We start from the raw sequence: 27,682 nt of genomic DNA on the forward strand, positions 1-27,682 counted from the left end.
TAGAACCTAAAAGCGGTTCCATTGGTTTCCTCGTGAAATTTTCTTCCCGAACCACCCCTTAAAGTTCGTAATGTGACGAATTAAACATCAAAATTTGCAGTTTTAGTCAAAAATTTCATGTCCGACCTTTCAAATTGACTCGATCCACTGTGCCTCGTTTCTCGATTTTCGCCAATTTCAAATGTTCACCTACCACAAACGGCTCCGGTGACAACCTCGATTGTCAGACATTTTGGAAGGTGAAGTCACTTGAGACTCATTCAGAAGTTGCAAGGTTCTACGCGCAGTGCCGTCACGAGAATGCATAGAGAAAAAAAGGTGTTTGCATCTTGAGGATTGTGTACCCTGTGACGTAGGTTGGTACAACCTGGTCAGCAAAATCCGGAATTCGAAGTATGAAAAATGGACCATAACTCCCGATTTTTTTGCTTAAATCAACTCATGATATAATTTCAAATACTTTATGTAGAATGCATTTTTTCCATAAACTACACCATTTCCACGGAAATCGATGATAAAAGTCGCCGTACCGACCTACTACGTCATCAAAAAAATTCCAAGATGCCCAAAATGCAAACACCTCTTTTTTTTCTCTATGAAGAGGATGGAGCGACAGGAGCGCACTGAAAAAAAATTTAAGAAAGTTATGATTATTTATTCTCGAAATTTTTGGAATTTTTAGAGCAAATAATTGCGAACGAAATCCTCTAAAAAAACGGAGGAGAAATCCTCTTGCTATTTTATTCTTGATTCGAAATAAAATCTTCTTGACGGTATACTCAAGAATGTTTCCTGCCTAAATTGAGTCACTTTTCCTCTAATGAAATTCAAAAATTATACTGGAACGTTGTAAAGTACGGATGCTGCATGGGACTCAGTGAGTTTTTGGACTATACCGCTCTCTTTTTGTATACCTGTCATCCTTAATATGTTTGATTCAATTTCGAATGATACTGTGCAACACCTCTGTTGTGAAATAGTTGCTTGCGGCACGCTACAGGGCAGCGGCAGCCGGCTGGCCAGAGCACAACTCGCATTGGCGCCTTCATACCTAAGGAGATACTCTAAGCATTGCGCAATGCGAGAAGTATCCAGTTAGGTTTGAAGGCGCCAGTGCGCGTTTTGCGCAGGCAGCACACCGCTCCGCTTCGTGTGAGGCTCTAATATCTAAACTCGCGGAGTCAGCGTTTTTCAACTCATGATTTTGAAATGTTTGCACACTTTGCATGGATTATTCTCAATTAAATTGATGAAAAAAAAAATATGTGTTAAAAGGAAAATATGATGTGTGGGGTAGGATGGGGTCAGTCCGCCAGGGTGGGTCAGTCCGCCAGTTGACCGTAGCGCCCTTAGCGGTGGTCGAATTGGGAAATTCAAAGCATGGGAGTAAGCAGTTGGAAGTGCTCGTCTACTATATGTTGTTCCATGCATGATTCATTTGTTTACAACTAACCTACAGGCGCAGGTGTTAAAATTGCTCCCGATCGTAACTTTTTTCTTTTTTGGAACTTTTCGTCTGGACTTTGGTGGTTTGGTGATCGAAATTTGGTAAGTACACCATCGTAAACTACTCACTCAAGGCTATTGATTCCGTTTTTGATCTTTGAAATATCTTTACTTCTGTCATGCCAGGTAACAATTTTGTGCAGCGAAGCCGGGATGGGGTCATTCCGCCAGTGACGCCGAGGGTCATTCTGCTACTGGCTAAGTGACCCCTTTTTAGGTTTAGGTGCTGCTACACTGGCTAGTCCTTTATATGTTTGTAGTTCAATTTCAAAACCACCGACTTTTTATTAATATTTTGACTTTTTTTTGAAAAAAAAAAAATTCAAATTTTGAAATTTATTACACCTTTAAAATTAACTTTTCATTCTTATAGTTATAGATTTTTTTGTACTGACTGAAGTTCTGAGTTCAGATATGTTTGTTTTCCTTCATTTTTCTTAATTAAATTGTTTTTTCCAGCACTTCTCATGTCTTCATTTGCTACTGACGTATTGACCCCAGCACTGGCGGACTGACCCTAAGAATGTGGCGGACTGACCCTACTCGTGGGGTCACTCCGCCACTTTCTTTTTTAAAAAAAAAAGGTTCAAAAAAGGGGGGGGGGGAAAATGCACCTAAAGTATCCAATTTTTTTTTGTGCATAGTCAAAGGTCCAAAGATCACTCCTAGCATTCAAACAAGTTCATCCATAAATTAGGGAACTCAGGAAAAATCTTGGGGCAAAAAAGTGGCGGACTGACCCCATCCTACCCTGCTGTGTAAATTTTAAGGAGGTTCCGTGTCAAATTTAATAAATCCTGAAGCACTTTAATTTTTTCTTTTACCTATATTTTGTGCTTCTAATGTGCAGCAGCGTGGTGTACCTATGCGCAACCAAACGCTCAAAATTGGACGTAGTGTAGCATGATGTAGCACGATTATCGATGCCATCGCTTGGAAAATGTTTTTAAAACGAAGTCTTATTTTCATTTTAAAAAAAGGTATATATTTATATGAGGTGTATTTTATATCGAAAATTTTAAGGATACCTAGAAGTAAAACCAAATATTCGCCGATGACAATTTGAAAAGAAGAAATCAAAAGAATAAAGTAACATTTCATTTAAGAAATGAGTTACCGAAACAACACCTCCTTCTCTCTCAATTTCCTCATTTCGATATTGTCAAACGCTTGGACCACGTCGCCGTTATTTATTTGGACGTATTTCTATCAAACGGAACTATGTGCATTAAGCCATGAGCCCCGAGATCCATACGAATACATGCATAACAGGGCTCATGTCACAATGCACATAGTTCCGTTTGATAGAAATACGTTCATTTTACGCGTGGACGTAAACTACTCGACGAAACAGGTGCGCGGACAAAGAATCGTTGGCAGGGTGTCCTGAAACCGTGAAAATTTCACTAAATTTGTGATTTGTAAAATATGGCGGAGCCTAATGGTTCATACGGCGTTCTATCTTGGCACAGCAGAATACAAGTTGTCTACAGACTCGGCGGGAGACAATGGACCACTAGACAAGGTACGAATTTAAGCGATCTGATACATGTTTCTTAACCAGAATTTCACGTAGAACACGATTCGCGCAATGAAAATTACTGAAACTAATTCCTAACGAAGATATTATCGTTTTTATTTCACATTGGTTACGAGGAATTTGAACTGCCCGCTCTCAAGAAACTCAAAACTCTACGTGAGTCAAATCGCCCACTACAACGGTTTCAGAAAGCTTCTCAATCGAGCAATGTTCATTTCCCACCATGTGTTGTTCAAACTATAGGTGAGCAATTTGCTATAGCCGAGCCAAAGCGTCAAGATTGAGGTTGCCAGATTTTTATATAGCAGAGACTGTCATAATAACATTCAGCGCGCGATGTGAATCACGTAGAGAATTGAGTTTTCATGAGCGGGTGGTTTGAATTCACGTATCAAGAATCGTTAAATATCTTTGGAAGGGGTTGAATTCGGTAATTTTCGTTGTGCGCGTCGTATTCTACGTGAAATTTTAGTTACGAATCATGTATCAGAATGCTGAAATTCGTACCTTGTCTAGTGGTCCATTCCATGGCTTTCTAAAGTCTTCTCTAACCAAAGTGATCAAAATTCCTTGACCTCTTAAATCTACAATTAGCACGTGTAGAACTGAAAATTCAAAAATGTTGGCTTTAATGCCGCCACAAATGACAGGACGATGCGAAACTTTTTTTCTTGAGGTGTTAATTATTTAACTGACAGGCACTGCAATTCCGTAGAAGACATTTCTTAGTCCTCTATTCAATTTTGGACCCAGAACCAAACTGGGACTTAGTATACTTATTACAGTACACTTAGTAATTATTAAATACAGTTTGAGACCTGATTGATTGGAATGTTTTCTCAGACTGAAAATTTCAATATTTGTCAAAATTTCAGGTTTTCTTGTGGAATGCCATGACTTTTCCCGATTTCCATGACCAAATGAAATTCCCAAATATTTTTCGGTTCCTCAGACTTATAGTCAGTCTAAAATGTGCTCCACTTTATGGCATGATCTCATACATCTGATTTCCTAGGTACTATCTTTAGAAAAAAAATTTCATGAAAAGTTATTGCTTGAATGTTGAAGAAGAAAAAAGAGATTCAAACGATTATTCAAAATTGGACGTATTTATGCTAAAAGGAGATATGTGCAAGTGGAAAGATGGGGTGTGCTCGTTAGTTGGGCCATAAGAAACAATGTAAAAGTGGATATAGCTCCTTTTGAGAAAATTGAGAAGCGGGATTTGACATTAAATCAAAAGGAGCTAAGCGCCAAAATATGCTAACTCATGAGCCGCGGGCATGGCAAGAGAGCGTTGTGGACAGGGCTCATGAGTTAAAGACACGGATCCGCGGCTCGGAGTCTCCATCGTCGCCGCTGACGTCACTGGCGCTTTATATTCCCCATTCATTCTTATGGCCCGACCACTAACGAGCACACCCCATCTTTCCACTTCCACATATCTCCTTTTCGCATAAATACGTCCAATTCACATTCTTAGAATCAGAATTTTCACTGAAATAGAGTGTTTGAAATTCTTGAATAGCACGACAAAAATAAATCACCAAGACAGGAGTATAAAAAAGGCAAAAACTGTATTTGTATTGTATTAATTATGATGTAACATTATTTACAACAACAAAATTCAAAAAAGGAGTAGGTACCATGATAAAATAAAACCTGTTTCGCAAAGTTAAGATTTAACTGAGAGGGTACAAAAACAAGGAGAAGAGCAAAGAAAATATTTAAAAAAAAAAACAAAGATTAATAAATAAAAAATAATAACATTAGTACATTAACCACAAACTTAAAAAATAAAAAAAAGGTACCAAGTTTGTACAATACCAAGTACCTTACCTAACTACAAAACTATCACCTAACTGCGGCAAAATTAAAAAGCAATGACTCAAGACCTGCGCCTTAGTGCTGAATCCTGCTATCATGACCAACAACAACTCTTTGTTTAATTTTAAATATCAAAATATTTTTTCAATCCAGTAGAAGACTTAATGAAATAATTAGCGACGAACTTTAAGAGATTATGTGCTTCTAAGAGGTGAAGTAAATTCTTTGCAAGGCTTTGATCGATATTATGCGGCTATCAGAGTAATTGATTTGGTGGTGTAGTTCACAGCAATATTTTTCTAAAATGGTGAGAAAGTTTTAGATTAATCCAGGCATTAAGTACTTCTATTCATATCTTTCAAACGGTAGGACTGTGCTCTGATCAATCGAGTGAAATAGCATTTACAGGTAATAAATACTTGACTTAGAAATTCATTATCAAACTTAGAAATATTTCAGAATGAAAGCAAAAGTCTGTTCAAAATAATTTCATTTGAGCTGCATTCAGGAGAAAGGAACCAACGCGATTTCAGTGTTAAAAAAATCGCACAACTTCATCCCTATACTTAGTAAATGCCTAGAATGGAATATGGCTTTTGTTTTGTTTTTTTTTTTCTTTGCCAAAAAATGGTTAATTTTAAGGGAAACCCATTGTATACATTCCATTACTATACATATACTTAGCAATTATTAAAGCAAAAGGGGTTGCACGATTTTGGATAATCTCTAATCACATTGAATCCCTTCTGCGGAATGCAATCTATTATTCCATTTTTGGATGCCGTTAATTAAACAGAGGGGTTTTCATTCACTAGATTCTTGCTCTCATTACCGAGTGCGTGGGAATTGGAAATTTGTCATTGTGTCAAGACAAGAATCTACTGTCTTTATATCTTCCAAATTGTTGAAAAAACCAAAGTAAAAATCAAATACAGATGTAAATCATAAAGAGTTTAATTTAAACCAAAATAATGCCTGGAGTCACCTTGAGAAAAATCAGCCATTCATTTTTCAACTGATCTCTCACCTTTTTTCACCCAAAAACGCTGTATGAAAATCCGATGGTTGTCAAATTTCTTCTGATAAAACATTAGTAATTGAAGAAAGTCATGAGTAATTTTCTCTTAAATTTGTAGATACTCTAGTTCAAATTGAGAACAAAATTCTCTGAATAATTCAGGGAAAAATATTGATACATTCCCAAAAAAATTTGGGTTATGTTAAAGGAAATCTGGCAACGTCCAAAGCCTAATACAGCTATCTTCCTAAGCACAGCACTATCATACTGTCCTTAACGTGTCTATTATTCTCATGCAACTTTTCATACATTTTTTTTCATCACTGGGCGCTCAGTTAAAGTAAAGCCCTATACAATTTTACATTAAATCCTCTTACTAGTAGGGAAATAAAACCATTTTACAGTGAAATTAAATTGATAGCTGCATTCCTATCAAGGCAATACATTGCAAGCGTATGTTTAGAGTTCAGGATGGGTTAAAACTAATGCTACATAACTGACATAGTTGAAAGATGAATTACGCTCAGGTTGAAGGGGGAGGGGGGGGGGGTCAAACCAAAAAAACTGCTACACTCTACATTTTGTACCAAGTTGCATGAATTTTTCACGTAAAACGCTTGACTTACGGCAGTTTCAAGTGAAACATTCATCGAATAGAGAGGCATACTCTTGAATAGAGGAAAGATAGAAAACTATGCAGTAAAATATTTTTCTTTTAAAAAAACTTACGTCTAGCAAATTAAGATTACTTCAATTATACTTAAAGATTAGAGACTTTTGTCAAGTATACAAGAAATGTTAGTCTATCATACAAACGTTATAAAATCTATTGAGCTACCTTTTATTACTTTTGTGGGGCTGACCTATTGAAAATTCTGTAATTGGGAGGAAATACGAAAAAAGTGCATTCAATCATCTTACTTTAAAAAAAGGAGTAATTTTACAATATTGATTTTATTTTTATTTTTTAAAAAAAAGAAAGAAAAAACCTAATCTTAGTTATAAAAATTCTTCTCTCAACAAACAAGTTAGAAAAAATATGCATAAAATGTATTATATTTGAACAAAAAGTTTCAAAATTTAAATTAAAGCCAACAATTTAATAACAAGGTTCGTAAAAATACTGAGTAAAAAAAAGAAAGTATGACGACGATTATGATAGGTAATTTATTTACACTGGTTTGACCGATGAGAGGTTCTTTTTCTGATGCTTTAGTTCCTGCTTTCTCATCATTATTCATTTTTTCTTCAATTCTACTTTATTTCTGTTGCAACATTAATGGGTGTGTATATCAAAATTAGGTAGGAATTATTTGACTCTTATTTGAAAATATACCTAACTTTTTGACCCAGATATTTGCAAAAGATTCGTCATCTTACATTGGACCATCCACAGAGGAGGGGGACTTCAGTTCTCAACCGCAGTTTTGAAATGCAGGTATCGTTGGATGATCAGGCCATATCTGTATACAAGTTTTGAACAAGAAACGCTCTCTAATACTTCAAAGAATTTCGAGGTTTAGTTAATTAATTGAGTTGCATTTTTATAGGAGCATTCTGAGACCTACACTTGGAAGAAAAAACCTTGAATAATTTTTATCATGATTGGGTATCTTGAGCCAACAACTTAGGTCTGTTTTAACTTACATTTACTTTGAAAATTTTGAGCATTCTTATGCCAAAATTTTAGCGATTGACTCCTCTATACAATGATATCAATAACTCAGGTTCCAGTTCTTTCGCGCAAAAAACGTTTCCCCTGAGGACAGTCACAATTATGTACCCGGAAATAAATATTATTACTTTGATTTCTAACAAAGATAGTTTTGCATAAGATTTACAATTCCTGAAAAAATTTCTCTCAGGTCAAAGTCAAGGATGAGATAAAAGTAAATCTGTTATTGACTGGGTACTCAAATCTGCAATACCAAACACTAAGACTGCAGACGAAGGAAAGTCAGATAATATTTAGCATTTTGTCATAATATAGAAAAAATTATGATTTTAAAAGAGGGATGCATTAAATATTTCATAAAATTTAAGGACTATGCATCTATGAGTTAGAGTAATTACTTTTGCATGATTAGTTTAAAGAAAGGAAAAAGCATCGGTTGGATTACTTTCTGGCAAATTTTAAAACAAAAAGAAAAGATAAGTTGGGCTGTTAAACTGAACATTTACGACAGAAGAATTTAGAGATTGCACTCATTGATACAAGGGCCCTCTTATGTAGCGTCAAAAGAATTAAGTGCACAAAAAACCGGATAGGCCAGCGAGTGCCGTTGTTGTACTTAAGTTGTAAGTACATTTACCAACTTTTGCTGAAACTGTGATTTAATCAGATTTCCTTCATTTACATGAAACAGTTTGATCAATGAAATAAGTTTGTGCTGCTTGCTTTTTGAAACTTGAAGAACAGGAAATGAAACGCTGAATAAAGATTTTAAAAAAATCTGAGTCCGTATTACTGGGTTTCATAAAAAAAATAGCACCACTAATGAGCACAGGTGTAAAACTTTTGAAAAAAAAAAAAATTTAAATTGTAGTTGTTCGAATGTGAAAACTATTTTGAACTAGTTAACGAAGTAGAAAATGAAAATATTTATAAAAATAAAAATGATCCGATATTGCACGATAAAAATTGAAGATACAGAATATAAAATGATGGACCTTCAACTAAAAAATCTGTTCTTTGAGAAAGACGCTGAACTTTAGAACGTTAAGAGGGAAGAAAAAACGTACTATGGGATTTGAAAAAGGTCGAGTGAAAACTAAGATTTGGAGGTTCAAAATACTTCTTCAAATGGAAAACTAGAAGTGGAATTTAAAAGATACGGAGTTGAAATCTGAGATATTTGATAAATATTTGTTTTCTAGAAAGCAAGGAAAAATGAGAACTTGTCATTTTTGTATCTTGAGAGGGGAGCATGCAGTATAAATTTCGGCTGTGCGTCACTTCAGTTCAGCAATCTTTGAAAGAGGAAATATTTTTAGTTCTAAACTTTGAGGCCAAAGCAAGAATACATTCTTAATTTGTGAAGGCTAATATACAAATTGCTATGATTATTGATAGGTAAAACCTACAACTTTATTTGACTTCTTCCCCCTTTTCGAAAAAAGCATACATTTTGATCCACTTTGACCAGCACTTCATTTTAACCCCATATGATGATAATTTTTACATCGAGCAATATAAAGAGATTACAAAAATTTGAAAACAGCACAGACATTAAAAAAATCGATCATAGCGGTAGTTCTGAGAAAAACAGAGGGGTGTCTGACAATTAATCGATATTTGTCCTGAATTAAAAAATGGAATTTTGATGCAGTTTGATGCACTCAAGCCTGTCGAAATCATCAGTAGCATAGAATTAATGAGCATAGAATAATTGGGTGCCATTGATTTACTTGTGAAAGATCACAGCGGTTTAATGCAATAGAACAAATAAAAAAATGATGACCGAGTAAAATATCGTGGGATATTGATCTTTTATATTTTATCTGATGGTAGGACACCCCTTGTTTGCTCAGCTAGGATACAAATGAGCATCAGGCAAAACAAGTCTAAATCTGTCAAGCATACAAAAGAAACAGTGCTGTTTTTTTTTTCAAGAGAAACACTTACAAAGAGAAATGTACCACAATTTTAACATAAAAAAAGAAACAGACCATAAATTAAAGTATGAATCATAATAAACGGCAAAGAACAATGAGAAACACTCATAACAGAGACACGAAAATACCAAGAAGTATTAATGCAAAGTAATCATGCATAAAAATTGCTACACGTATTAGGGTTAGTGCATATATCTACTTCTAATAATAGTGGCGGTTTAACGCACAAGTTGTTTCATTGGAGAAATGGTAAGTTTGTCATCGTGCATAACATTTAATATCAAACCGAACATTCTTGTGGTGCAGAACAAAAGCTCATTTGAGCAAAATTTTCTAAGCAGCTGTTTGCTTACACACTTGTTACAGCATATCAGGACAAGACTGCAGAGATATTTCAGAGCTGCTAAAATTGCCTTGCAATGGTGCTAGTTATGGCTGTGTGGAAAAGGACTGTGCACACAGTGCCAATAAGTTTGGCACCAGCTAAATATTTATATTATTTGATACTATGTTTCTTCCGGCCTTCTGAGCAGGATGCAAATTGAAAATCCAGTATCAAATTTCCTAATGTTGTGAACATAATCCTTTGCTAACTGAAAGCGGATGTCACTTTAATTGGCTCAGCTACTAATCCACCTCTGCACAAAATCAAGAAGCTAACAGTAGGGCAAAATCTTTGCAAACACTCAAGTTTCTTACCCTCTAGTATGAGAATTTCACATCAATTAATTTTATGCACGGTGACCGAAAAAACCACCTCTCTCGGACATAACTGCTTGTAATAAAATATCTTCCTTCAAATGACAAAACCTTGAAAGAACACAATTTCCAGAGGTCATTCTAAGGGAGGATGGACTTGCCTTCCTTGAAGCCGACTAGACTAAATATATAGAAAAAAAAACTTTAACAATTTGAACTTCTACCTGACAAAATAAGATTTAAACAATTTGAGCTGGACACTCCTTTCCAGAGTTTTACTTTAGATTTCTTGAAACTGAGCTGATAATTCTCACTGAATCTACCTGGTCGTAATTTCTCGGTGTAAAAGAAACTACTCAAAACTTTATCTGTCCATTCTTTTGTCACTGGCTTATTTTTTTCGATTCTTAGTTTAAATTACCAGATATTTGAGAGAAATAAAGGAATAATGTGAAAAACCCATTTTTCTGCAATAGCCTTAGTGCGATAAAGATGAGAGTTTGATTTTGATCGCATTTTAGCAAGGACAAAAAGAATCATTTAACGGTACAGTTCAAGTTATTTTCAACAGAATTTCTGAGAGAGAGGAAATTAACCAGGCAAAATTCTATGTTCAAATGTTTCACTCATCAGCTTGTTCTCAAATAAAAAAACAGACAAATTCTTCAACTACCCTTGAACAGAGATACTTCTCTTGAGTAAATAATAATGTGAAGGATAAATGACATATTTGTGCCACAGAGAAGAAGGGTAAAACAAATTTGATTTGATTATACAGTAAGACCTCAATTTATTGGGTGGCATTCAACGGATCGACCTTCTGATCCCTTCAAGAGCTTTAAGCTAGCTTGAATTGACAGATTCAGTGGTTTAACGGCTCAATTTGTCAGTCTCGTAAAATCCTATAAATTGAGATCTCACTGTATTTCAAGATTGATTAAATTATTTCAGAGATTAGTGTTGGTATACTTGTAAATCGTTGCTTGGGAGGTCCTGAGCACAAGTTGTTATTCATTGCTCTCTCTAACATCATTAAAAGGAAAGCTGCAATGACAGAATGACTCTTGATAGTTTTCACTGACCTCAGCAAGAATAAGATAGAAAATTAGAGGATGAACAGTTTATGCACTGACAAATCTGAGAAGTACTGTAAATATTTACATGGATAGAGAAAAATGATAAAAAAGTTAACATTCTGAAAAATATGTGAAATGTTCTACGTGTAACACTAATACATTTAAAAAAGAAGAGGAAATAAAAACTACCAACTTAGTCATTTTGTAAAAAATAATAAATGTTATATATAATTCTTCGTTCTACAACAAATTATCAAAAAATAAATTAAAAATAAGGGTATAGAAAATGAGCGAAAAAATCATAGAGGTACAATTGGTTTTGAAACTAAATTTACAAGGGGGGAAATCATAATGGATAATTCACATGTGAGGGATGAAAAATATAAATAACTAGAAATCGAAGTCTTTTACAACACTAAAGTATGTACAGGATGCCTAGCTAGAGAGTTTACAAAAAACTAAACGTAAACAAAAAATCGTACAGTGATTGAAAAATTGGTAGCTACAATTTGTTCGAGTAATGGCCATTTATCGGAGGAGGTGATAAAAGAAATGTACTGTTTGGAACCTTTACACGCGCAATTCTTTCGTTTTGCCGTCTAAGAAAATGATTCACTCGCAACAAAAATATTAATTCTTCCTAGACGCAAAGATAGAAAAAACGCAATGATGTCTCTGGATGTAGTTCAGACTTCTAATCACTTAACAGCATACCACATCCTGATCAAGCAAGGGGGTCTAAAGTAGCACAATCAAAAAACGAACAATTAGGACGCAGTCCTGACATTAAAAGTACAATTTTGACCTTACTTTGACAAGTTGGCCAGTGTTAAATCTACGTAGTCAATTTCTCTTCTCACCACCTCCTAGTTCAGGATATGCTTAAATGAGATCTTTCTGATTGAACGTGGACGTTCTCATTTTTAGGCTCCGCAATCTTACAAAGAAAGTGTTTTCATGATTTTGAATAGTGTTTACTTTTCAACAAAATTTTGAAGTAAATGCACAGCAGCTGGATTTTGATGATTCTGATAGCTTAACAAGTTGACTACTAAAGTGTAAATCATTCTGCTCCGAAACGCGCGGCCTTCTAAATTTGTAAGTGTTTAAGCAAATGCAGAGCAGAAGTACAGCGGAGCTACATGTACTCTCAATTTTTTGCAAGAAAGAGCCACTGATGCAAGTTTTATGCATAAGCAAATTCTATGACATTAGGGTGGAGTGCCCCAAAAATTCTGTGTCCTGACAGTGAAGCGATACTCGAAAAATATTGACCTTCAGGCCCAGCGCAGCAGTCAATGTGTCAGAATGGATCAATGACCCTCCATGTTTACAACCAATGCAACTCAAATTCTTCCCTTGATTTTGTACTCTACTAAAAGATAAATGATCATCTTAGAGGCAAACCAATCAATATGAATAAACAGTTTCAACCTCTGAGTAGTCTATTTTTGAAAGTAAGTGGTGCATTAGACACGGATATTTTCTTGAGGATAGTCTCTTAATAAACGGATAAAAAAAACCAGGAATGTCTCAAAAGATTTCAGATAAGATCATATTCTAAACAGTGAAACCATTGTTCAACAGTTGATTTAGCTTCATTAGCGTGATGCACTAGCAAACCAAACACACCAATATGCTCTTAGATCGGCCTTTTCACTAACTAACCAATATCTAAGTCTAGGAATCTTCAAAAATTGATGGCGAAACTTCAAAAGTGAAAAAGCTTTTTCTTCAAAGAGAGAAATACCCACTTTGACGAAAAGCGAATGGCACCTGAATATTTATCATTGGGAAAAATGATACTTACATTTGAGCAAAAATCAACAGGATATTCTACATAAGTTTTACTGAGAGGAACATTGATATTGGCAAACTTCATTAAAAGGCGTCAGAAAAATCCTTACAATTTACGTCAGGGCAAAGAACATAGCCCGCGAGGTACGGAACTCGTTCGGTTTACTGGCGTAGTTACTTAGGGAAAGAAAGCATCCTTTAAATACTTCAAATTCCTCTTTTACTTTCGAAGTCATGGGTTTTAACTATAGCTACAGCAGATGAAAAGATAGAACACACTACTCAACTGACAAATTTTAGGGAATATTAAAAATAAGTGTCAGTAAATTGAGTTCGGAAAAACTTACGCCTTATTTGCAAAAAAGAAAAATCAATCATTTTCAGGTGAGCTTTGAAATTGGGAGGAAAGTAATTTTCAGGTCTAGAAATTCCTAATTTCGGAAGTAAAGGGGATCTCTCTGATTCCCCAACTTTTACAATGTTTGAAGAGTGTAGAATGAATGGTGAAAAAACTATGATAGCAAACACTCCGTGGTAGGAAATCAGCGAATTCTTCCTCCGGCCTTTGAATTTGCTGCCTGGTGGTAGATAGCTGCCTACTAAAATTAAAGTAACAACGAGTTACTGACTGCTTAAGGACTTAATAATATGTAGTGACAAATAAGACTTCCTGAGCATGTGGCAGTATAATTGCTGCTGTCATTTCCCTGAGTGCGCTCTGCCATCAGGAATCATTTTGTTTCCTTATGTTTTCTGAATTAGGAATCCAGTTGGAACAAAATATAAAGATGGAACAAATCCACTTTTATAAAATTTACAGTTACTTATTTTCTGACTTACAAAAAACAAAAACAAAAAAAAAGAAAAACTTACACATTTTGGTTATTATTTACAATGATAAAAAAAAGAAAAGAAAAAACCTGAATTACAAAATACTTGTACACTAAGAATATTAAAAACTACTGGGACTCTAATAGCACAACTTTACGCTCAATTTGACTGCCTATGTACACTAAAAGGCTGAATGTCGACCGTTTCCAATAACAAAATATATTCCGCAGCCACACAGTGAAAAAAATAATTCTCACAAATTGTGTAGAACACTGTGAGATGCCATTAAACTGATGATTAAAGATAATTTTCTGCTAACAGCAAGCTTCAAGATTTTCAAATACTAGAATAATGAAATAGTTGGTTCAGAAATAACTTAGGTCATCTTGAATAGTCTGTATATTTTAAAAATTTTGTTAGTAAATTGGGAATCTACTTGTTTTCTATCGAAACTTGATTGCTGAGACCTGTAAATGCATACAAACGAAACAACTCCTAAAGAATGTTATTAAAGCATAGGTATGCTTTCCACCAAAATAGCACGCAAAATTTTTGAAAGAAAAAAAAAACATTTAACGGAGGGGATCAATGCGCAAGCGATGGGACTTGAAAAATATAACAGTATAAAAACTTGTCAAACATTCAAAAGTATAAAAATATGCACTTAAAAAAATCACAATTTTGCCTAAGGCATCCATAGAAAAATTAATTTGATGTGCACAATGCTTGAAGCTATCTCTGGGCACTTGAACTGATGGTTCAGGGTTTTCCAAGTTAATTTTTGATTTCTTATATCAGCACCAGGAGAAAACAAAGAAAAAAATGATGATATAAATTTGGAAAATATTGAAGAATCCCTCTAATTGGCTCATTTAATTAAATATGAATGATTTTAAATAGACAAAACGCCTAGATTGATAACAATGAGTCACATAACAAGAATTTTAATTAACATTAAAATAAAATTTTAAAAAAGGGAAAAAGCACGTAATTTGGAATATAAATGCACATAGAGGCAGCTACGTACTTAATTTTTCACTGGACTGCATAGTGCCATATTCTGCCATGCTAAAGAAAAACCCCGAAGGAACAATCAAAAGTTACCAATATTCCTTAAATAAATGGTTTTTTTTTTTTTTTAAAGCAGAGTTGGAAATATTTTCTCTTGGAATTTTCGGGTAATTTAGATCAGGTTGCAAAAAAATTTCTCTGAAAACTTGGAGGAAAAATATTCACAAATATCCCTGAAAATTTAAATTTTAAAGGAAGATATTTGGCAACATCTGAGGGTTCATAAGGCGTTCTTCCTTAGCAAGACAGCTTTTCCTTTCATTAATTGTTAGTACATTATCAAACATGTATAAACGTAGAAAGCTCTAAAGGTTTTCTTTACTGGTAGCTTCAATACTACATCTCTCTGTAAAAAAATTTCGATAATCCAATACCGATTGACAGATTTAGTTCCTAATATGTTGAATAGTTGTACTATTAAAGCCCTTGTTTACCCGCTAGTAAACATCTTGACTGCGATACACGAATAAATTAGGGGAGGCGAAATTGATAAGGTAGGAAACAGGAATCTTACAATTAAAAGTATACTGTACACCTTACCTGAGTCATCAGGACAGCCTGTGAAATAAAAAAGAGTTTAAAAAAACTTAAGAGGAGAGACTACGTCTGAAAGATGATGTTGTCTTTTCAATAATTTACACTGTAGTAGGAAATGACTAGTAATGCGCAGCTGAGCCTCGTTACGCTTTGAGATCTTCTATGGCACTGAGGTTCGCCAGCGTTTTCTTTATTCGGAGCGCCGTCAAGCGTGCTGCAGCGAGAGGATACCAACACTCCTTCATCACTTTCGACATGACTTGCAATGCCTGAAATATGATCAGATTATTGTAACTAAATTAAGGATGTAAAATGGTAAATTTTATGCACTAAGCGGTTACAGGACGATTCGCCCACTGTATTACATCCAATATTTTGGCGCAAGAATTTGGCTGAAATGGTCAGAGCAAAATTGTACATTTTCCGCTATCCAGCTGGTAACTGCTCTGCCCTGCAATATTAAGAAATAGCTTTGCATTGGAAATATAGCTTCCTTCTTTAAGTTCTTAAGGAATTTTCTGCTATCTAAGGCATTTCATAACCTATCTGAATTTTTGCTTGGTAAATGCGATATCTGCAATGAACATACTTGATAGGATGCTATTGTATTAATTTTTTCGGAACTAATTGTAAGGCATAAGGGGGACTCTCAGCACGTACCATGCCCCAATTACTGATCTCTCTTGTGAAAATAATCGTAAATAAAATGCATGAATAAAATATTGAAAATTGGTGCATGGTTGATGTGGCTGATGAAATTTGACCAAATTTTTTTGTACAAACAAATATCTGAGTTTTTTGGACCAATCATTTAATTTAATCAGATAGCCGAGTGATAGGTTGACAAAATTTCTCTGTATGAAAGTGGAAGATGAAATTTCACAAATTTCTAATGCTCCATGAAATTTCAAAGAAAAAAGTTCACAAATTTCAAATGTTCCATGAAATTTTAAAGATGAAGGTTTCATAAATTGAAAGTTTTGTGAAATTTTACATCTCTGGCTGTAAAGTAAAGCGTGGGGTTCGATTGGTAACACTCGGTTTTAGTGCAGATAAAAGATGGTAGAGTGCAATTGTATACAATGTTGTATTACATCAATTACTGATTTGGGCTAATAAAGGTCACAGGCCTGACGGCCACTGTCCAGGGCACGGAGAATCTGAAAACCTAGTAGGAGCAATAACAGCCTACACGCACATAGGCTTTTATTAGTGGGGTTATTATCATTTGAATTTTTAAATGAAAACAGTTGTGCGGATTTTTGTGCAAACTTCAGTAAATTATCTGCATAGTACAAAGCAAATTCTTCTAAATTTTCAAAGGGATCCGCACTAACGTTCCTTTGTAAAAAATGAAATTGCCATGTTAAATTCGGCAACAGCTGATGTGGCTTGGTTCCTTTCTGCTAAATGCAGTCCGATTAGCATTAGTTAAACAGCAAAAAAATTATTGAAATCATTTGCATGATCTTACTTCAGCTTGATTGGTGTTAAAAATATTTGTTACAATATTGTTACGGAGTTGGTTTTCGAACTCCCATTGTACGAATAATTTTTTACGTACAATTTTAAGAAGGAGACATGTGATGTTTCCTTCTAGCTTAGACCTAGTCTAGTCGCCCATTAATCAGAAACAAGCAAAGGATGATGAAGAATAAGATGATGAAAGTTCACTAACCGGGCACGACTGCCATCTGTTGGGTATTGACGGGCGTTGTTTGTCAATGCAGACCACTCTCCTCATCTCATCGATTGTGGGGTCTGAAGGAACAAGATCAAAGAAGGGCAACTGATATTCATCGTATATCCCGCCCACATTGCACCTTCGGGCGATCTCCCAGAATATAAGCCCTAAAGCATACACATCACCCCTCTTGAACGAATCGAAATGATTCATGTTCATTGAATCCTCCAGGACCTGAAACAGACAAGGAGAATTTAAATACAGATTTTTAAAATAAATACGATTTTTTTTTCTTTCCTGAACGGTAACACTCACACTCATATGCTTAAAAAATCAGAACAAAAACAGCGATCGGGACTCAAATGCCTGTGATTTTCTATGTGTCTATATATGAGGACTTATCTGTAACAATAGCAGATGTCGAGTTTTCACGTTGTGAGAAAATTGCGTTTGAAGTTTTTGAAGCTTTGCACTTTTCCGCCCATAGAACCGAGTGGATTCTTATGAAGATTTTCATGAGGGGCAACTCTTCCAGTAAAAAAACACACGTTTTACGATATATGTAAGTGAAAAATTGAAGGAGTAACAGCGATTTGAAAAAAATGTGACATCCACTATTTTTGCTGCAAACACTTTTTTATGCATGAAACGAAGTTTTCAGGAAGGGTAAGGCTGGTGAAACGATTGAAATGAACCAAAAGAAAGTCAATGCTGAGTCATTTCACAAAATTGAACAAGAAACTAAACCGTTTGTAACTTTTAGGACAAAAACAAGGAAGAAATTCTAAAATCAGTTAAAAATTCAACAATTCTGGCGAGACGGTCCCGATACGTATAATTTGAGTGTCAGCTACAGCCCATGGCCGGTGGGCGGGCAGTTATTGCAAGTGGGTTCTAATCTCCACAGTGTACTGCCGCACCGGCCGGGAAAAACAGTCGATTCCCACATCTGCTGTTTTTACAAATAACATGTTTTTCAGTTCATATCTCGCCGAAAAATTGTGCTGGAAGTCTGAAACTTTGTACAGGCATTCTTGGAGGCTCTAGATTTCGAAAAAAGCGTTTGCCCTAAAAATGGCAGATGTCGGCAACTCCATTGTTACATTTATGTCCTCATATATTGTTATAACACTACATAGTGTTCTATGTCTGACTATTACAATAGCCCCTCTTGGTGGCTTTCTGTAAGCTTTGTAAAGAAAAATAAAAAAATTAAAAACATTACAGAATTTGTCATACCCTGCAAGAGGGAACGTACCTAAATTGCGCTATTTCATTATGATAATAATATTCATACCTATAAATATAAAATATCAATACTCAGAAAAAAGTTGAGCATGAAATCTAAAAAGTTTGACCTTCAGGCTAGTAGCTCCGAAAAACTGGGGCTGAACCCAGAGCACTGGATGACATCCACTTGCTGTCAGCTGACAGCAACCAAACTCAGAACAGAATACAGATGTCAATTTGACAAAATATCTCAGTGTTGGGCCTAGGAGCCTTTCGTAGCGTGTAAAAATATAAACCACAGCAGAGTGGTGGCTTTCGCAAAGGAAGAGAGAAACTTGAAGCTTACCTCTGGAGCCATATATCTCTTTGTACCCACTCTGTTGTTAAGAGGAATATCTACTGTGTCAGTTGTAACATCATGCCTAACAGCAAGACCTAAGTCTCCGATAGCACAAGTGCCATTTGATTTGACGAGGATATTTTTCGATTTCAAATCTCTGTGAGCAATGGCAGGTTTTCCTGTAAGAAACAAAACGCAAAAAAATATGTTGAACGAAGGAAAAAGAGAATCTGGTATAAGGCAAGCCTAATAACTACTATGGATTATTGTCATAACTTAGGGTATTAATTCATCAACCTTGCACTGAAACTCAGGGGTACAAATTGTTCTAGACTTACGCGATTTCCGAGGAGGCCACTGTACTTTCATGCAACATGCTGGATTTTTGCAGAGAGGTCAACACAACAGGCTAGTCAAAATTTTGATAAATATTTGGGTTATTTTTTGGACGTATGTCAAAGTTAAATTATTCAACAATAGTTTTAAATCTGAAAACCTTTGAACAAAAAAAAAAAAAAAAAAAAAAACTCATCCTCCACAATTTTAAGGGCACTTCCACGATTTGAGCAAACAGAACAATTTGCATCCCTGCTGAAATTTTCCTAGTTGTGTACTTTTTAATAAGACAGATTTGATTGGTTATCGGCATCATCTTTTGAGAGGCCTATGTCCCACTTTTACCTTGAAGGTGTCATGAACTGATTGAATTGCCTTAATATTTGATGAACCACTAGACAAGAAGCAAATTTAGGCATTACAATGTACGGTAAAACCTCAATTTTTTGTAACCGATGCTAAAAAAAAAACGTTGATATCTTGGTAAAAAGTTGATTTTAGAGGGTTTCGTGGTGCCAATCACATTCTACATGAAATTTTGAAGCGCAAACCTGGGTCAGAATGCTTAGATTTGTACCTTGTCCGTAATCCATTAAAACTTCAACAATACCCTTTCAATTCTAGCACCTTTGAACAGCAGACTTGAGACATCAAAGCTCATGCCAATGTGCATTTACTACTGAACTACTGGAAACTAATTTTAAAATGTTAGGCACAACTTGCCTCAGAATTAAAAGAGACACCACAAAAAAGTACGGAGAAAAATTAGAAAGAACATCAAGACAATAAACACATACCTTGAGTGCCAACGATTTCCATGTGCAAGTGAGCTAAACCTGTTGCGATAGACAGGGCCATACGAATCATGCCTGGAATATCCACTGTATGGCGATTCAAGAAGTCAAAGAGGGAACCATTTTCATGATAGTCAGTGACCAGCCACAACTGAGTCCATGTTCCATTATCTGTAGATGAGAAAAGCTTAATGAGTGAGGACTATGTGATAATGGGACATGCTGAAACTACAGTAACACTAGAAAAACTACACTTCCCTGTCTGATTTTAATTGCTTTCGATGCAGAACCATAAATCATAGAAACAGGAGACACCTCTCATTTCTATCGTGACCTCTTTGGCAATAGCTGTCCGTTTCTTCAACATCATATTATTTCTGGGAGTGTTTTTCATTTTTGAAGAGGTCCCCACTTAACGACAAAAACTATGCTAGCTTTTTTACCTTCAATTTTAGTGAGAGTAAATACTTACTTTTACTTCCATCATAATAATCTCAGAGTTACGTACCAGCTTGTCCTATTGATCTTTCACACGCTATTCTTTGTAAATATTTTTTCTAATTTGTGTTAACATAATGGAGAAAGGCAGCAACTCAGGATTTGTGAACAAGTCAACTCACTTCAGACATAAACTAATAAACGAACAAAGCATGATCATTCAAAAAGGTTCTTTCTGAAATAAACAAAGTTCAATCCATCTTCAGGAAATAACCATCCTCCCTAAAAACCTGTGTTCGAATCTTACCGTGAAATTTACAGGCCAATTTTGTCAGCTTGGTCAATATCAAGGGGCCATTAGAGTTCTTTAAGGGTCAAATTGATTTTTTTTAAAGAAGTTCATGATGAATACTGGATGGCTTCTGGCACTTAGGAATCTGACTTTCTCTAACTACCAAATAGAATTCCTTTCAATGGATCCTTGGTAGATTCGTATGTATCAAAATAGTTTGTCTAAGTTTCAGCGTTTTTGAAGCCAACTAACCGCAAATATTTAAATGCCATTTTTTGCTTTGCCTTTAATTAATTAGACACCAATTAGGAATATTCAGGCCCATTTTGCGCATTGTGCCTGTCGGCTTTGAACAATACTCAAAACTCTGAATGTAGATACTTTTTCTTCCTTTCTTTTTTTCTCTTGTTTTTCATATTTCATGAATTAAGAGCATATTAATTTGAAAGTAAACATTATCGCAAAAGCCACTTTCTTCCTCAGTTGACAGAAACTGAAACCATTTCCACTCAAATAGAGCGAGCTGCTTTGGAATATAAGCTTTGTATCTAAAAATTTCAGTGTCATTTTAGTTAAGTCTGATACACATTATTCTTTAAAAATCCTAAACAGCGTTTAAACAGCTATTTATTTAAATATGAAGTTAGAACTTATGTTACAGGAATTATGCACTACAGATAATGCAAAATACCTTTATTATCAGCTGCGATGAAACCAAGAATGTTATCATGCCTCAGCATGACAGTTTGGTAGATTTCAGCCTCTCTGAACCATGATCGTTCCTCACGAGATGAGAATATCTTCACAGCTACATTTTCACCTCTCCAACGACCCCTCCAAACTTCACCAAACCTTCCTTTTCCAATGGTTTCGTCCAGAGTGATTTGCCTGGCTATGCTTCGTTGGACAAGCAGTGGAAGTCCTGCAATTGAGCAAACAAAAATTCATGTATAAGTGGGATTCAAGATTAGGCTGACATGAAATTTAGACACTCAAGTCTACTTAAGAAGTCATAACAAGAATTATAGTGATGGACCGCAAGATGGAGTACGAAATCAAGAACTACACTGAATGTTGCCTGCGTGAAATTTCACACAGAATATGATGGATGCATTAAACCTTTCCTGCTTCAACTCGTGAGTTAGAAAATAACGGACCTTGTCTACATTAATCCACACTTCCCGTACACAGAAAAACCGGAGTCTAATCAAGTCAAATCAAACCCTAAAATAATTTAGGTATATTTTACAATGGGAAAATTTTCCTGTGTACTAATTCTTTCTTTTTTTTTACAAAATCAAGGAAGAAACTCTCTCAATAAATTCGTTTTTTATCTATGGAAATATGGAGATGCCTGAAGGCTCATACAGCGTTTTTCCTTAGCTTGGCAGACTACCGCCACACGCTTCCATTTATTATTTCGCTCCAACTGCAATGTGTCCTATATTGGGCAAACTAAACAACTTCTGCGCAAGCGAGTGTTGCAACATATGAATGACGGCTGAGAGTTAACAGCTCTCAAACATCATCAAAGAGAGCTCGGTCACCAGTTCCATTTAAACCAAGTTGAAATCTTGTGTAGGGAAGGAAAGCTATTTTGTAGATTGGTGCGGGAAATGATAGGGATTTGAAGCATGGTGAATCTTTATGTAATTCCCGCATGGACGTGAGCTGACTCAGTGCTCTCTACCCCCAGTTCTTCCAAAACCAGGAGAAGCGCGGCCTATTTCGTGTCGCTATCTATCGGCTGAAACTTTAAGCGCTGGATTGGTTTCACCGATGCCCGTTTGCGGTGTTTTTTGTTGACTGTGTTATCAAAGTTTCTGTCATAACAACATTTTCGCTTTGAAAGGTACAGCCAGGTACTATTTCAGATTTTTGACCATTTTTCTTTTTATTTATCCAACCAAGGATGGCTGAATTTTCAGCAGAAACGTTTTGGTTTTGTTTGTAAAATTTTAGCCTTGTTACCCGCTTTTTAAATTGTTTTTTACGGTATATCTTGTCACGGGCTGCCGAGCGTCTATCATATCTCCTATAATATATCTTTATGATTCGTAAGGATTGATAATGATTTTTTGAGGAACTCACCAGAACCAGACCCACTGGTCGTCATATCGATCATGTGCCGTAGAGAATAAGCCCCCAGGATGGGCTGTCCATCCTGAGCGTCACCATTCTCTGGACAGTGATAGTGGAGCGTCCGCCGCCGCTGAAGGTGTGAAAAGCCCATCACTACAGCACAGCAAATCATTGCGATCGGACACGCTATCATCAATGCAAGTTCCCAGGCATTCAGGTTGCTTATCACACCAGGGAACCACGGTGGCTCTGTAAAAGATAGCAAGGGTTATAGAACCAATGATGGTGCAACATTTAGGCAGTCTGTATTCCTACTAAAATGAGATCTTTGGCTAAGATAAGAAACCATTCGTGAGGGTATAATTTATGACAGACACTGATCTACTCATGTATGAAAGAGGCCAAACTCAGAAATTGAGATATGAGTAAATTTTGTGGTAAGTAAAATGGAAAGGTTTCAAAATGTATATTCTTCTTTAACTAACTGACAAGCACTGTTTACTTCTATCAGTTTTGAAATGTTTACATTGAACCAACTTCTATTAATAGAATGCATGATATTAATTCATAATGAAGATAATTTAGTTTTCTAAAGTTGATTCATCATGACCTTTTCTAGTGATACGTAAAATAAATATGACTAGTTGAAATATTTCTTAAAATTTGTTTTAGGCGTACAAAATATATATATTCATACAAGATAAGCCTTGAAATTTTTCAAGTGAAGTGACCGCCAGCAATTGATATTTTTTCAAATTGATTCTTGGGTCATTCGATGGCTGAAGTCGAAAAATGCGTACCTCCAATAGAGACATTGTACGACTGTACGTCTTGCCTCATGTTTTATTCTTTTCTTGAGAAAATTTGTCATAAGTCTCTATTGAAATGGTCTCTGGATTTTTTCGTTTCTTCTAAAAATAATTCATAAAGAATTGTGAGGAAACATTTTGATTTGATTTCCTTGAAGAACATAAAACTTAATCAGAGATGTCCTCACGTTGGAATTGAGATACGCTTTTTTTGCATTAAGCCATCTAAGTAAAATAGAGAGGAAATTTTCTGAAGGTTCCTGGGTTCATTAAACTATGTTTCAAAAAGCAAAAAAGTATTTCGGTGGTTTACTTCCAAACTTCCCATGTTGTTAAATGTTTTCTAGAAAAGCTTTTGAAGAAAACACATGTGATGGTATTTCAAGTCTAGATCTTGCCTTGTGGCTTAGTTTGAATGAAAACTTCATTAAAATATATCTCTTTTTCATAGAAAAATAAATTTGAAAAGCTGAAAAATTAAATAAGTAAATTCATCTTTGTAAATTCATGCTGCAACCAATTAAAGGTTAAAAAAGACTAAGATGGGGATTTTTGTTAGTGTAAGAATGCATGCTATATTAGAAAGGATCTGGAATCATTGTGCAAAGAGTTCAAAGACATCAGAGAGTGATGTAGAATTGATAGGATGGTCAATCATTGAAACAAAAGCGGAAGCATGCAAGCATTTTTGAAGAGAACCACTGAAAAGATACAAATAGTGCAATCCACAGAAAAAAACAAATTCTCGCAGAAAATGTTTACAGTACATGCATTGAACTCACCAATTTTCCTGGATACTCGGTGAAGCGAGCATTGAGAACTTACATTCTAAAATGACAGAATATACCTTGTTCAGAGCCAATCAAATAGTCGACAATGTATAATTTGCCAAAGAGAAAAGTAGTATCAATTCCAAATTTCATGTTGAAAAAACTACATACATAGATAAAAAGAAGTTCCCTCTTGGGATGGGAAATTTTGTTAATAGCAGTAGTTTGATTAGTTTAAGTGATGTCCGATCATCCCTTTTGTAGAATAATTTCTTGAAATTAATATTAATAATTAAGAAAAAGTTATCTCTGACTAATTAGGTCATGCTATAACTGTCTTGCCAAGATACCAATAGGTCACGCAAGTTGAGAAAAAAACACTGACGGCTGGTGTAAACTGATTAGAGGAAGAAAAAAAGAAATGCAACTGAAGTTTCCACTGGCGGTATGGACAAGATAAATTGTTTTCAATTTTTTAAAAGTGCGGGTATTGAAAGATTTTTCCATTCTCTGATCTTGTGCTATTCTAGTCTTCATGGAAATTTTAGCTGGAATAGCTCTGGGATGCTGCTATTGCTGACCGCGTCTTGACTTTAACTGACACAAGCTTGGGCCAAATAACTAAAGCACAGCAAAAAGAGAAAAAAAACATCGAGTGCTGCAGGACCAACGAGACTGGCACAACTATGTTTTCAGAGGAGGGGTTCGCTATTGTGCTACGGAAAAACGCCATGTGAAAATTCATGAGTTGCCGAATTTTCTTCGATAATACGTTTCTGTAGGAAGAGTGGAATGAATACTTCCTCTTGAAAGCTTCAGAAAATTTACACCTGATCGCGAGAAAAATTCTCCGAAAAATGTGTAGGAAAATATTCACAAATTGTTCTGGAAATTCATACTTCTTTGGAGGAAATTTGGCAACGTCTGGAGGCTTATAAGGCGTTTTTTCATAGCACGGCAGTGTGAATGAATATAGGGACAACAGAGGAAATTGGTAAATATTTGTCTATCTACATGCTAGAACTCTCATTTGGTGAATGATTTGCTTGAAAATTGTTTCTGACGCACTGAATCAAAAGGACATTGAAAAGCCTTGAGAAGAAATTCAATCTCAGCAATGACCAACGATAATAAAGGATAGGGGTTGATAAGGGCCGTTTTGGGCCGACTCTAGCTTAACTTCTTAATCACTACGATTTTTTGCTCGTCGAAGGTCTATGTTTGACGGAATGCATCGTAATTTGGGCATTTCTACGGCTCTTTTTCAAGTCTTTTTGGCAAAGGGCTCCACAATTTTAGTAAGAGAAGCACTTTGACTTTCGTGGAAAGTTTTTACCCGGGAGGTAATAGTTCCCTATAATATACTTGATGCGGTGTCACATCGAAACCATGCTTTTGAGATGCTTCATACAAGTTACAGAATTATTACTTTAAAAAATTCCCCTGGAAGGTTTAAAACATGCCATCGATGTTAAAAGGGACTTTTGAAACATTCTTTGGATACATTTCAGAGGACAATTTCATGTACAGCACTGATCAAGCAGGAAAACAAGTAACAATATTAGTCATCCTCCTGACATTGGGGCTTAACGACACTCTTCAGTGAACCTTTACGTCCATATCATTCAACGCTTTTCCAGGCTCATCTCAAAGTGTAATTTATGCCCTTTCGTCAACCAGGCGACGAATTACGACTCAAGAAAGCAAATCGAATCTCTATTTTCTTTCCCCTTTAATTTGATGCTTTGACTCTGAATCTCATATAAAATGTAGCTCGAAGGAGAACATCCCAAGTAGCATTTTTCAACGGAAAAATCGGGATGTATTGCAATTATTTTATCGGCGATAAAATCTCTAGGGTCGTCAACATCTGAGCGATTATTCTCGATCTTATCGGTGTAAAATCGCGATTTTATCGTCCGGCAATTCCTCGCGATATTTCCGAAATAAAAATCACAATAAATGGCAATTTAATCTCGAGTTCATCGACGAAAATTGATCGCGATTTTATCGAACCAAAAATTGCGATGTGTAGCGATTTAATCGCCACATATCGCCATTTTTTATGCATGTATCTCTATACATTGCCACCGATATAATCGCGATAACCAACCGATAATATCGCTATGTATTGCGATCACTGCTACCTGGGATGGTAAACATTTTTACCCCCCCCCCCCCTCCACTATTTCCACACGTATTGTAAGGAACTGAGAAAAAAAGTGTAAAATTATGTCCGTACTCTTCCTACATAGGCACTAAAGTTATGATCCAAGGCGGCGGCGATGACAATGGGACAGTTACAATGTGAAATAAACCAGACATTATTTCGAAAATGAGATTACGATGATGCATGGAGTTGTTACTTGGTTCAGAAACTAACTTCCTCCGGAGGGACCGGCGTGAGTCTCTTGAAAGCTTTTTAACTAGCGTCCCTCTATACCGAGAGTAAAGACAATGCGAATCCATTTCTGATTGGTTCCCGTATTTTAGACCTTCACAATGTCACAAACGGGAATGAAGATTACATTGTCGCCAATACAGGGTGGCAGGGTGTCATGAAACGTAAGGAAGAAATGAAAGATTGGAAATTTCAGTGAAATATTTCATGAAATTTCACAAGGCTATGAAATATTTCATATTTTCAAGGGCTAGAATATCCAACCTGCACTCTAACACGCAAAAATAGGAGAAAGTCACAATTTTTTCATTTTGCGAAACATGAAAAAGAACCGGTATTTTTCAATATCTTTCATAAATTTCAGAAATTAAGGAAATATATTGAAAAATATCAGCTCCTTTTCGTGTTCCTTCTGCAAAATCAAAAAATTGTGACTTTCTGATAGTTTCGTGTGTTTGAGTGCAGGTTGCATACTCTAGCCCCTGAAAAACATGAAATATTTCACTGAAATTTCCAATCTTTCATTTCTTTCGTACGTTTCATGCCACCCTGGCCGCGTTGTCTCAACAAGGTACTCACTAGAGTACCTGTATGGCGAGAGTATGGACATATGTGAAACTCCGAAAATCCATCAGGCCTTCACCGATGCTTCTGCGAATAAAGTTAGGGCCCAGAAATGCAGCCAACCTATGAATTTCAATTATCCAGAACGATTTACTGATACTATCGTTAAAAACCGTCGTTTATTAAGCACGTGTTTCACTCAGTTTTTGCATAAATTTACTCAATTTTGCGGAGGAACGCTTATTTCTGTACATTCTTGGCCATCTTTGTTAGAATTGGAATCTGCTGACTTGCAGTGTTTTGTGTGTTAGAAGTTGGTTAGAAGGGTGGCTGCACTTTTGGGCCCTAATCTCTCCATGAAGCGATCTGTCCATACCTACTCTCGCTATACAGGGTGATCCAAAAGTCCCTTCCACCCCCTCTAA

The 27,682-nt window shown here is 35.7% G+C and overlaps 2 protein-coding genes across 4 annotated transcripts in view; both read right to left on the reverse strand.

Moving 5' to 3' along the window:
• LOC109044729 (uncharacterized protein in vnfD 5'region) overlaps positions 1–27,682 on the reverse strand; it is a 354,911-nt gene that overhangs the window by 251,718 nt on the left and 75,511 nt on the right. The window lies entirely within an intron of this gene.
• babo (TGF-beta receptor type-1 babo) overlaps positions 4,605–27,682 on the reverse strand; it is a 43,962-nt gene continuing 20,884 nt past the window's right edge. For all 3 annotated transcript variants that reach the window (XM_019062494.2, XM_019062492.2, XM_019062496.2), the window contains 6 exons: positions 22,723–22,962; positions 21,323–21,553; positions 19,905–20,072; positions 18,778–18,950; positions 17,196–17,435; positions 4,605–15,786 (listed from right to left, as the gene is read on the reverse strand). In XM_019062494.2, the coding sequence (XP_018918039.1) occupies positions 15,661–15,786; positions 17,196–17,435; positions 18,778–18,950; positions 19,905–20,072; positions 21,323–21,553; positions 22,723–22,962 (1,178 nt within the window). In that variant the 3' untranslated portion in view covers positions 4,605–15,660. The remainder of the gene's footprint in view (positions 15,787–17,195; positions 17,436–18,777; positions 18,951–19,904; positions 20,073–21,322; positions 21,554–22,722; positions 22,963–27,682) is intronic.

This window comes from Bemisia tabaci, chromosome 10 (genome assembly GCF_918797505.1).
Source record: "Bemisia tabaci chromosome 10, PGI_BMITA_v3".
NCBI lineage: Eukaryota > Metazoa > Arthropoda > Insecta > Hemiptera > Aleyrodidae > Bemisia > Bemisia tabaci.